Source organism: Priapulus caudatus, unplaced genomic scaffold, assembly GCF_000485595.1.
Source record: "Priapulus caudatus unplaced genomic scaffold, Priapulus_caudatus-5.0.1 Scaffold192, whole genome shotgun sequence".
Taxonomy (NCBI): domain Eukaryota; kingdom Metazoa; phylum Priapulida; class Priapulimorpha; order Priapulimorphida; family Priapulidae; genus Priapulus; species Priapulus caudatus.
Window position 1 is genome coordinate 65603 of NW_014577253.1, and position 14098 is coordinate 79700.

A 14098-nucleotide genomic window follows, 5' to 3' on the forward strand; every position below is an offset into this window, starting at 1 on the left:
TCTTCCGCGTCTCTCGGCGTGATCTCGAAGATTCCTGAGAAGGGAAACGGGTGGCCTCCGTAGGCATACTCTGAAAATCAAATATCAAGCTTTGACCCTCTAATTCTACGCCGTCAAAAGTTACTTGCGATCTACAAAAACATATGGCATCTACCGTGTGTGTGCGTGCGGTCGGAAGGGAACGTGGGCGTGTATGCATGCATGTCAAGGGTACATAATAGAGATCTATATTATGTACTCTTGATGCCAAGAGAATAGATGTCTCTATTATGTACTCTTAATGCATGTGCATGTGTACAGTGTTGTCATTTAATCAAACACGCTGTCATTTTACGGGTTTCGCAATCGATTATACACGAGCATTTGCGTGGCATATCTTCCGGTTCCATTTAGCTCTAAGAAACGGTCTTGCTAGGGTTATAGAAGACCGTTTCAAACATTGGCTGCAGCTAAACACGTAGTTGTCGTATTTGCCAAGCATCGCCAAAGAATACTTCACATGTGATATACCAAATGAATTGGTATACATCCACCTTCTTGTAACCATCAGTGCGCTACGATGCGCTGGGTACTTTAATACGGGGTTATACAGCGACTTTTTGAGACGAATGCAAACAAAATCATGAACTTGCCGCCACCATTTGTATCATTCCGGCTGTGACTAAAATCCGCAATCGACCGAACAAGTTGTTTTATTGTTTTGAATTACTTTTGTCTTTAAGTTTTTAATTTTGTTTTTCACATATTTTTTGTAACTTGTGATTTTGTAATTTTCACATATTTTTTAAAATGTGCTCGTGCCTAAGTACTATAATTATAGTATCAATAACTGCATTGCGGAGTCTTTTCCGTTTCGGGTTTTCCGTGTCTCAATTCTTGAGCATCCGCAGAGAAAACATGGCGGTTAAACAATTGTAAACAAAAGTTGATATGCTGTGAAAATTAGCAGATTATACCGTGAATTAAGAGATACATTCTAGTTTATAAGCAGGACAACTGTGAGTTAACGTTCATATTTCAAACAAGGCAAGTCAAAGATGGCAATAGAATAGTTTTATTTGAGATATACAGAGTTATTCATCTAGATCTGCAGAGGTGATAGGTTTTTTGTATGGAAGGGTGTCAGGCTGTATAGACAATCAGTCGCACAGCCTCGTCGGGCTAGGTTCCATTATACTCTCAGTCTCTCACTAGTCTGGCCTCATATCATCTTCGTATTTGCCGTGCGTCGCATGCAGTCAAAAAAAAATAGATCTCGTCGCTTATATCCATTCAAAACGGCAGAACAATGAGCAGCACAGCTAGGAGAAGTCAGCTGATCATGATGAAGAAACCGCGATACCAGAAAGAAACGTACAGCCTAGAGCAGGTGTTTATCTGCCCGCTGAGCGCGGACTCTTGACGCGCAGTTCCCGCGCGACAATGCGCACGCGAACACGCGGCGAACTTCCTACGAAGTATCACAGGCCGCTGGCATCTATTGCATCCGTTACGCCAACGAAAAGGCCGGCACACGGAAATCAATTGCTGCCAAGCGAACAGTCTGCGATCTTTAGCGATCTTAAATTCATAGCAAACATATGCACACGCATCGCGCAGCGATGTTTCACGTGACTCATAGACTCAGTCACGGTGTATTGCTTATTGTTGTGGTTGGCCAGAAGCAAAGTGCTGACCCTTGAAGCATTTACTAGATGAATGACCACATGTCTGATAGAAAGCCCGCTGTTTATGTAGTGCACGTACACGTGCGTGCATCGGGCGTTGACAGTGTGCCACGTACACGCTGCGTGCATGCGTGAGTAGTAGGTGTGTGCCGTGCGCTGCTGTGTGCACGTACACGTGCCTGCGGCTTGCAGTTGCGTGTGGCTGTTCGTGCGGAACACGTACACCTGCGTGCATGCAGTGCCGCGTGTGCACGTTAACACGTGCGTGCATGAGTGTGCTGCGTGCGTCGCTGCACTACCGTGCAGTAGCGTGTGCACGTACGCTGCGTGCGTGTGCACGTACGTGGTTGTGTGTGTGCCCGTACATGTGCAGCGTGCGTGCGGTGCAGCGCGTGCTGCATGCTGCACGTATACGTGCAGTGCGTGCTGCGTGCCGGCGTGCGTGCGTGCTGCTGCATAGCGTGATGCACGTACGCGATGCTTGCATCGCGATGCGTTGCGTGCGTGCGTGTAACTTACACGTGCGTAGCATGCGTTGCGTGCAGTCCGGGTCGTGCACTTACAGTGCGTGCGTGCGCGCGTGTGTGCAGCGCGTGTGCAGCTACACTCTCGTATGCGTTGCGTGCGTGCAGTGCGTGTGTGCGTGTGTGCGTGCAGTGCGTGCGTGCGTGCGTGCTGCAGGTACACGTGTGTGCATGTGGGTAGCGTGCTGTGCGTACGTGCGTGGTGCTGCAGTACACGAGCGTATGCGTGCGTGACATGCATGTGCACGCTAATGGCGTGCGTGTGCAACGTACACGTTGCCGTGCACATCGTAGCTGCGTTCGTGTGCACGTACACGTGCGTGCCATGATTTGCTGGCGTGGTGTTCACGTAACACGTGCGTGCGTGCGTGCGTGCTTACGTTACACGTAGCGTGACGTGCTGCTTGTATCGACAAATATCACGCATCTGCTTGACTGCAAACCGTTAACGCGCATGTGACGCACTTGACGTCAATCTTACTATAATTTGCTGCGAATGTTGTAATGTATGTATGTATGATTAATGAAGGCCCCCATCAATTTGGATTCCAAATAGCGAAAATTCAACAGAAGCAATCGATGAATACAACGGACGGGTTTAAACTATACTCGTTCAAAACCGTCAAAAGCTTAAAAAAGACCAAAAAAAAAGGTAAAGATTTGTCTGAAAAAGGGCCGGCGCTTATCATTGCATTTGCAAACAGCAAAAATTTGAATACAGAGATTTTGTAAGCCCAAATATAATGTAATTAAGAAACTAAGCAGTAATTACAGTGATAAGTTAAGTGTTCAGTACTTTTTCGCATAGTTTTTCAGATAGTAGATGTACAAGTTGAATGTTGCATCAGAGCACATATCGGATTCAAGGGCGGTTTAGTGCGATCACGTATATCAGATTTCCGCTATTCAAAGCTAGGCTGCGGGTTCGTCAACGCGAGCTTCAGCTCAACATGAATGAAGATCTATCTAGCGCGCTATATTTCTAACTTGCGAGTACGTATCATCAACAAGTGACATAGACATACAATAAACATTTAGTGTGTGGTGTGTGGTGATGATGTGTTTTGTGATGATGTGTGTGGTGTGAATGTGTGTGTGCGTGTGTGTGTGTGTGTGATGTGCGTGTGCCGCGCTGATGTGTGTGTGTGATTTCACTGTGTACTTGCCAAACAAATGGTTAATGTTTACGTGTTAAGCATGATCATGTATTTCTATGATAAATTTCAACATAAAAAAAGCAACATGTGCAACACTAACTCTCCAATATAAACCACCTTACACATAACACTACCTCGTAACACATGCATCACAAGCAACTATAGCCGCGCTTAGCGCGAGGTTCCAGCTAGCAGTTTACATAACATGAAACATCGCTAATTTGCTGAGGAATCACTGAAGAAACTGCATCGTCAATCACGCGGAAACGCAGAGAAAATTCAACGACCGCGAAATATACAGTGTGTTACAACACACGCAGCCTAGGGCTATGCCCAAAGCTCCCAATCCACATTGGTTATACAAACACGTCGCCTCAAACTCCTTTTTTATGGTGCATTGTGACCTAACCCTAACACTAACACCTATAAACAAAAAACAAAATTATTTGTTGTTATTCAAATTGCTTAGCTAAATAATCATGTACAATATTTGCGTTCATGGAAAAAATACTTAAATGCGATAAAACAGCAAAATAACTTAAAAAACAGATTGGGATTCGACCAACGACATTTCAGCCGTGTATGTCTGTGCTCGAGAGCGTCGGCTTGAGGCTCATTGTTTTGCACTTACTATTATAAATTAGCCTTGACACACTGTTGCCGTCATGAGGGTTTGAGGACGTAGATTTTGTTTCAACCAAAATGGGATTTAGCGGGAGGGCACGTCACCGAGTAAAACAATCAATGAGTGGCATGCGTTGGCGTAGTCATGAGCGTAATTAGGCTTATATTAAGTTTTATTATAATTTTTCGTCGCTTTTTCAATGCCGCAAAAATTTTCACGAATGACTACGAATGACATGACTTACCAGCAAGAACGCTGTGTCAAAGTCAGTCACTGTTGCCCACGAATTCAGATTAATTCGAATTCCCAGGTAATATCAACCATATGTAAATTCCCCGTTTTGTATTTAAATTGCCAGTAGGTGGAGCGTGCGCTGCATATATTAAACTCAAACTTCGGTTTGAACAAGGACGGACAGCATCCGAGCGCGCACACACTAATGTCGGAGCAGGTAGACAATAAACGTAACACGCATGCGCGGTACGTGAGTGATTCATGGACTCAACGTGACAGCCTTCAAACCAGCAGTGAGCGTACACGTATGCAGGAAAGCACGCGCATGCGATATTCGACGCACACACACACGGCACGCACGCACGCAACGCGCCGCGGGCGCACACCCACGCCACTCACGCACGCGCTGCGCCACACACACACCCACACCGCCACGCAGCTACACGCGACACAACACACGCATCCGCGCGCACTGCGCACACAAAACAACGTGCAAAAAACGCGCGCAGGCACACTCACAATACAACGCAAAAGAGCCAAACGCAACGCAACGCACAAAGCACGCACGCACGCCACGCCACCGTCACATCACCAGTTATGTATTGCCTAGTTCGCGAGTTTTCGAATAGGACAACTGGTGACTAATCAGCAGGGAACGTACGCCTGACCACGAAGATCACGCTTAAATTTTCAGAATCACTCACTCACAGTTACTTTCTGACTAACTATACGATCTGGCCACGCGAGTGAAGCATCGCCTTTATCCGCCGGTCAGCATCATCGTCTTGTCATTCTGATGCAGTTAGCTCCGCGATCGCGTAACACTTGCTCCACACTGAGCATTCCAACAAATCAGTAAAAATAATTTATAAATAAAAATCTCTTTGCAACACTAATACTCTCTATACTGCGCGCTAAACAAATCCTCACGCCAAAGAAAATCCTATTCTGGCTCGCGAATGCTGACTCTCTGGCACTATAGAGATATAACAGTTTTATTTTCGCTTCCAAATAAAACAGAATTACAAGCCAAATAAAAACCAAATACCGCGCAAGGATGGCGAAAAGACACTACCGCGGTACTCCATACATAATAATCCCCTTTTATTTATGTTATGGGGAAGTACGCAGCGTAGTTGCAGGGTCAAGCAGCATATATAATAAATATATAATATAATTGCTATATAATAATAGATATATATATATATATATGTCAAGGCGGTAGAAATTTTATGAACAAGGACTCCCTACCTCTAATAAGAGAGGTCTCTGCAGTCTGAAGTTTCAAAATTACAATATATTTAACAAATAAATGCATGTTTATTTTGAGATTCATTGCGGTTGCACGGTTGCCAACATTTTCGTTTGGACGATTTGCGGGAAAAAATACGCGTATTCGCGAAGGCCGGCTCTGGAACAACTATTAGTATAGCAAGAAGTTCGGAGTCACACGGTCCTGCATATGTCAAATCAGGGGATCGACAGCTAAATCGGGAGTATTTGACTCCGGAACTCCCGTTAATTTTGCACCGATTATATATTATATTTCCTAAAACAAACAACAAGGCGGCCAAAACCGCACAAAAGCAATCTGGATGGCCCCCCCCCCCCCCCCCCCTAATGTTCACAGGGCCAATCTCATTTACCCGGGAGTGTTCCTAGATGAAAAACTGTCAAACGTCAAAAACTTCACCGAAAAATCCGTGAAAACCGATCAATTCGTGCGAATCTTATATACACAATGTCAGCACTGACTGTAAACAGTGCTGCAACGACGAGAGAAAATCGCATCCCTGCCTCATCGGCTGCTGATGTGAAACAAACCAATATCTAAAAAACACACACACAACCAGACAGATTCACCAGTTCAGAGGTACTACTCACTCATCATCAGAGGGTCAGTGCAATGCTACGATCTCAGAATGATAATGTCACCATTACCTGAAGCCTATGAGTTCTGATTCAGTAGCGGAAGAATTTCTTCATATTCAAATGTGCATGGGTTGCGTGTCTTCTATCTATAACTTATGAGCGCTAATAATGACAAATTTGTCATTATTAGCTCCTGATACTATATTCCTTTTATTCATGCTACAATCTTACAATGGATAGCTGTACGTGGGGCGCTCAAGAGTTGGAGACGCCAGGAATCTCTACATATTTGCACCAGAGAATAAGACGAAAAAAATTCCAACCCATTCCTACATGCACTTATAATAACTTTTTGTCATTTACACCATATTACTATTATGTCCCAGGGATTCTAAGTTCGGTTGTGCTGTCATATAAATGTCATACGTAACAGTTTTTTCGTTTTTCCCATGCTTATTATCTTATTACACTCATTTCTAAATATTAATATTGTCTGCAATGTTATTGTCGATTTTTACCCAATGTTCCTATTCTGTCCAATTATTATAGTACTATGAATTAGTAGCACGATTTTACCCAGCGCAGCGGGTACCCGCAGCTAGTATATATATAAATCACTATATCCAAGATAAATAAAATTATGATATTTGGAAGTCTCGCTGTTGTCCAGGCGCAGTATGGAAATATCACGCCCGCACCAGTACATCTACCACGGGTGTCGATGCCTATGATTGTAAAAATAATCACACCGGTAATATCCAAAATCAGACTTGCTGTACAATAAGCATTGCTACGCAGCCTATAATCATCATGCTTTAAATTCGACGTAAAATTTTAATAACGAGAATTTGTTTAAGACGAAAAGTTGAGATATTGGCACGGTCATTCAAATTTGAAATCGTGTTGTCGAACAACAAACACTACTCATAGGCTCTACACATATACGCATGTTTGTTAGTTGCAAACGAATCGCAAACGACGGCGCTAAACACGTCACGGAACTTAAATCAATCCTTTTGATTACTTCGATTTCATCTCTCGACATATCGGCCCATATACCGACCATGTAAGCATTTCGTTTAATTCGCGTCTAGATTTGTTACAGTTTACACTCACAGGCCCATTCCATTCAAAGCAATCTACACCCGACCCGTTCCTGCCTGCGCAACACGACGACGGAACACTCGATGTTTCTGCGAAATCTGCCGATCATATCAACAATGGCGCGCTTCCCTATAGTATAGACTATACAGGCTTCACACGTCTCCCCGTGATAAGCTTGTTAGCACGCAGCAGTAGCGATTAACAGCTGCTGGCTGCTAGCTATTAGTCATTAGTGGCTTCATTTATGAAAACAGTATTTACACATTTATTTAACACCACTGAGAACGACTGCCCCGGTTGTAAACTATTACCACTATAAGAATTCACTCTATAGACACAAACATAACATGCAAGAGGGTTTATCATCTTCTACCAACTACTTATTAAACTATATTTATGAATGTATGAACCTAAAGATTTTACCATATAATATTATATAATGTATATAATGTGATAGTAATAGAGATGCGCAAAGGCCTACTGATACACCATCTTGCCATGTTCCGTAGGACTGTAGAATCACTGCTACACTGAAGTCGGTTCAAGTCTTCCGGAGGGATCTGACACCGCAGAGTGAGGCATACTTGCTCGAGCACTCCATGTTTAATTCACGATAACGAGCTAGCAATGTGAGTTTGTCATTCTAATAGCACATATTTACACCCATGAAATGTATGAGGGCGTCTGGTAGAAAGTGGCGTTCATTTGTCAGGAATGTGTGGACCCGGCAAGAAACACATTATTATGGACTCCTATATAGTAAACGGTAACACCTCTAGTAACTGTCTACATTCCCTCCTTCACCCTCAACATGGCCACGCGATATCACATGTAATCATGACAAATTAAAAATAGCAAACTCGAAATTAAAATTTATGATATAATTTTTTAACATTTTATTTATAGGGGTGTCGTGAGACAATTGTTGACTCACGATAGTCTTAATTATTTATGTTTCTGATAACGTGCCTCGGGTCAGCAACACCGCCCGCATCCACTATTTCACGAACTTGACTGACCCTGAATTAGTTACTGCAGGTTACTATAGGTATGTTTTAGCAGAACTTCCACCTATGATCACACATACTAACGTTGTTGACGTTAGCTCGCACGCGTAAACATACTCTAATGGATGTATCCTATGCTACCCATATGATATCCCTACACTACTGTTAGATTACAACGCCAATGTCAAAAATTCTCATACCCCGTACAAAGTGAAAAATTTGATCCTACATCAAACTATTCAGGGCTAGGCCCCGGTCAGACACGCGCTTAATCGCACGCAGCGTACAGACACATAATACTCAACCGGGATCAGAATTAGCACCGGCAGACTGCGCATGCTCACAGTTTAGCGTTCACGCAGCAGACAGCAATGACGGAAACAACACAACAGCACCGCCGATGGCATTATTATAATTTTAGAGTGAGCAGTTATACTAGCAAACAAAGAACAATATTAATATTAACAGGTAGTTACCGAATACACAGCAGAAGCTACAAGCGGCGTATAATCGAATCTTGATATCCAATTATAATCCAATTCAGCCATTTTATCAGCAATGGAAAAATAAACATGCGCATTCCTATATCTGCCCTCCCATACCTTCTGGATAGATTCTTCTGGCTAAATTATAATCACACTCTTCAACTCGTCGTCGTCGGTCCCAGTTACTAATTCTGTTTGCCATTCTATGAATAAAGTTGTTTGCGCTGTATGAGTATACACTAGTGAAATGAAAATCAAAAACAAAATTGCAGACATTTTTCTTACTTTTATATGTTACCCAAACAATGCGCAGGCATATATTAAAATTTAGCCCGCGCCTAGCACGGATTGCGTACACACAACTTAACGCGGGATAACTTGATATTATTAGATGTAATAATATAACTTGAGTTATGAACCGGTAGTATAGCGCGCTGGAGTAAAACGTCATCATAGTCACATACGACATTGGCCTGCAGCTATCGAATTAGGATTTCTATTAGCAGCTAGCAGAACTTGCAATTCGCCAACCCATAGAAATACATACATATACGTCAAGAGTGCATAATAGATTATGCACTCTTGATATACGTATATATACGTACGGTACATATATGTATGTATTCCTATGGAACAACCCCACTGACGTGCAATGTCACACGTGATCCCGATGACGTTTCTCTCGCTAGGCTCACTTCCGGTTCGTAAATCAAGTTCGACCAATCAATTCAACGTTATGGTCATTCATTGATTGCATTCACTTACTACTATTGCCTGTAAGATGATTAGATAATAACTGTGCTAACTTTAGCTTGAAGTGTTCGTGTATTACTCAATGATGTCAAGTATGGGATTTAGAAACGTCAAGTTCTACTATCTTATCATATCCTATTAATGTGAGCAGCTTATTTTATGTTCGCTATTTTATATCGATCGCCTTCGGGAAACAACCTACATTCCTTCAACACACACTGTTCAATTAGCACATAACAGTAACATAAAAATCTCCTTGGCGACGCTCGTAAAGAGCATGAACGCACAGCTAATCATCCAGTCACGAAGAAAAGAACGAACAACACTGTCGTAAGAATTGGGATCGTGGAAGTCTGCTTCCATGGGTCCCTAAACGATCGTAAAACGCAAAAACATTTATATCGAAATGCTTCAGTCGACTTTCATCACACACGGTCGCATACGCGCGGTGCTATATGAACTCGCCTACAGGCACGAAGAGAGAGATTTTAGCAACGTAAATATTTCGCCTTTCGGTAGAAATAATGTGGTAAAATATGACGTGCATGCGTGCATGCATGCATGAGTTCATACGCGCGTATGTGCGCGTGTATAGTACACTTTACCCGCTTGTAAGTACTATGACTGCGGCGGTAACTTGTCAGCTTCACATTTTCGACGACACTCCTGCATTATCTTCCATCATAATAGCAGCAGCAGTCTTAGACATAAAGTAGCTTTTAATCATAGCTAATTAATGAAAGGGTTCTGGTGACTGGTAATTTAGTAAAGGGTCAGTTAAATCACAGCGGTGAGGTTAACAAAAGCTGCCTTTATTCACAAGAATTATATGCCTTCATATACTCGCTCTGGTGGATCATAAACTTCGAGTTTATGGATCGCTACAACTAGTTTTAATACACTTTACGTAAGTTAATCGATAATTTGGTAAAGTGTAATTATTTTGGTTAGATTTACTGCTTGGTGCTCGAATCATCTGCGAATTGAAGCGACCATAAAAGCTTACGCAATACTGCTATGCCGACGCATCTTCACCATGGTGATTTGACTCCTTGTTTAATAAAGGATAAATAAGTAAGGATAAATAATGACTAGTAGTAGTACTATACAGTATTTGCCATCAGGAGTGAATAAAAATTATGTGTTTTTATTCACTCCTGTTACGACATATGTCGGTAATCCGTGCCGTGAGTTCTAGAAGAAACCGCACATCATAGCTGCATTGTTTTTTTAAACTGATAGTGGAATCAAATCCAAGACGAAGCGAAAGCGATGTCAAGAGAGGTGTGGTAACCTGATGCTTAATGCGGAGACTGGAAACAGATGTTAGGGAAGAGACGAATGGAGAAGGAAGAATTGGATGAGTATAAGCAAGAAGAGGAAAGGAAGAAAGAAAGAAGGAACGCAAAGGGCGCCAAAGGGAGAATGAGCATTCTCGTTGATTATCCTCCCCAAGCTGTCTCTAGTTTTGTTCACGTTTCAACATTTTCGACAGGTTTTTCTCGCCCCACTAGTGTACTAAGGGAAATGCAGACACAAATTACCTGGAATCGAATTGACTTTGAAAAGATTTAAACGTCGCAAGCTCGAATTATCCTGCCATGAATGAAATAAGACGTGAGCAGAAATAGAAAGATTCGCGGTCACATGCAAGGACAGCGCCTATACGCGTACATGCAGTGAGATACGTATCCTCTCCCCATGAGCTCTTGATGATATCAGGAGTTAATAAAAACAAATTGTCTTTATTAATTCTTGATGATATGAAATAGCAACGGCTTTTAGCATCATCTTGCATCGTCTCGTGTAATTGATGATAAATTAACGACAGTTAATTCAACAACAGCTCTTTTACAACTACTTAGCTCAGTTTTATAAGTCAGCCCGATGAGAGACCGCTCACTTAGCTGACTGACTAAACAGAAGCTCACATTTCATAACGAATGCGCTCGTGAAATGGAGGGCAGACTATTACCGCGTTCACACGGTAATGGTTTGGCTCGAGCTAAATGGGATATATTTGGCTCAAGCTAAATTTGGCTCGGGCTGGTTTGAGTCGGAGCGTTCACACGTACGCAAGTGAATACTGTCTGTCAAATTCAAATTCAAATTCATATAAATTTTATTGCACAAATATCTCACAGATACTTTGGCAGTATGTCGCGAGATGGCATTGTGTACGATTCAGTGATCACTCAGGTGGGCATATGTTTCCATGAACCAAAGTATGGTCGTGACGTAAGTGTACGTCAGCGTGATGTCAGTGGCTATCTAGACACCCATAGAAATAGATAACCAAATATTAATAGTATAGTATAAATAATAAATAAATAAATAATAAATAAATAGTATAGATAAATAGTATAGTATAATATAGTATGGTTATCTATACTATTTCTATGTATACACCATAGATAGTGTTTGGGATACCATAGAAAGTATATAAGATAGTCGAGTCGGTTTATAGTTAGTGTTAGTGTTAGGGTTGGGGTTAGTGTTAGGGGTTTTGCATCATTCTTTGATATACGGAAAGTCTGATGTGGAAGTTGATATGCGTAGTATGGAATATGACCATGCGCAACCACCAGCACCATCAGCAGGCTGTATGCATTCAACTTCCGAGACAGCCGAGTTCGTGCGTGACGTCAGTGTACGTCACGACCATACTTTGGTTCATAGAAACATATGCCGACCGTTTACTCATTACTTCCGTTCCTAGTTCAATTATCAATCTTGGAAACATGCATCCTGATCAAATATTTCGAATTTTTATACTGTTTTGGACTTTATTTCGTCAAAGTACACGTACGTTCGAAACTCGCGGCATCTACCGCTCTACCGATTTAGCTGGTGCTAAAATTTGGCTCGGACCTGGTCAGACGTTTTCGATGGGACCAAATTGGCTCATAATAAACGCGCCTCATGATAAAGTCAATCACGATTATTTTTAACGCACAAGAAAGGCTAAATTAGTGCAGGCAGTGATTGATTACCGAGTTACGAACAACTGCCCAAGGTAATACATTGGATCTGTCTCAGTAGGAATAGGTCTTAACGTCCACGAATTTACTGAAAAGAAAAGCAGTCCAAGAAACTGAAATCGAAAGGATTTGCATCAACAAGCTGCCAATTCTATAGCATCTAATTACAACAGAGGTATAGTATGGCAGATATCACAACATAGATGATAGAGGTAATTTTAGAATACCGTAAAACTATAGTGAATAAATAATAAAACTAGTGAATAAATAATCACCGAACTGATTTCAAAGGAGTGCGATGCCGGAATGCAGTTTGTGATCATTATTTGAGAAGTCATGCGTATACATCTAAGACACATGCACTCTCACACCACAAATACACATGCATCAAGATTTGTAATTAAGCAAGCAGCCGTAATCTACATGCCCAAATCAATAATACAAAGCCGTCCATCAAACCCAGAGTACCCAGCCACCTTCGTATAATATGGTGATTATAACCACAATAAACGAAGTCAATTCTATACATATTCCTGTATAGGGGCATCGACGTGATTGGCCGACTGGCGCAGTATTGACATTATACCGCGAACGGAACAATTTGTCAATGATAGACGTACGACACAAAACGTGTACAGCAGAATATCTTCCATTCGCATGCTAATAGTAATAGCTATGCTATAGTATATGCCATGCTAATAGTAATAGTAATGTTATAGCTAAATCTAATAGTAAGTCGATCACAATAATGCGTTTTGACAAAATTGCGATTTGCAAATAAATACAATTTAGCTCTGGCGTACACAAAATTATGACCACGCGACGATTCGTTTATCCGTAATGTCATCCTACTGTCATCGTAATGTCATATATATAATCTAATACATATTTGTGGAAGTTTCTCTGTTCGTCTGTTCTCGATTCAAATCAATATGGGCCACTCTAGATATGTCCAAGGATGGCCATTACATGTAACTTTGGATGCTGAATGTCATGGGCACATTGGATTTGCCCTCCGAGGTCATCTGACATCGCAAAAGGCAAAAATAATGAAAAAATCATGCCCCTGCAGCAGCATTAAATCAACGCACCCCTGTAGCAGCGGTAAACTAAAAACGAGCAGTTGTCGCCAACTATATGTATCCCCCGTGATCTAGTATGAATGAAATATCAAAGACAAAGGTTTGTAAATTGTTAGACAACTGGTCTGCCTCAGATGTGCAAGTATATGGAATACACACAGGAGGGGGTATGGGTGCAGTGGTGCGTTATGGTAAAGCGAAGACGCCAATCGTTTTTGGTGTGGGCGGAGTCATCGTTGCCATGGTAAGAAAATTTTTGTGGAAATATTGTAGAACCTGTAACTTGTACTGTTTTTACCCGATTGTCATGGAATTTGGCACACAGGGCCGATATAACATGTCCTATATATATATATTTCATGACAATCATAAATTTAAATAGAAATTTAAAATGGGAATTTTAATACAAATATTAAATTTAAATTTTTAAATGTAAATTTTAATATAAATTTAAATATAAATTTTAATACAAATGTAAATTTAAATTTGTAAATGTAAATTTTAATATAAATTTAAATATAAATTTTAATACAAATGTAAATTTAAATTTGTAAATGTAAATTTTAATATAAATTTAAATATAAATTTTAATACAAATGTAAATTTA

General features: G+C 41.2%; 1 protein-coding gene across 1 annotated transcript in view; it reads right to left on the reverse strand.

The window, feature by feature from the left end:
- Positions 1-14098, reverse strand: part of LOC106807046 (desumoylating isopeptidase 2-like) — a gene marked incomplete in the record, with an annotated part of 46140 nt that overhangs the window by 16459 nt on the left and 15583 nt on the right. The window contains 1 exon segment of the mRNA XM_014809268.1: positions 7-70. Coding sequence (XP_014664754.1) covers positions 7-70 — 64 coding nt within the window.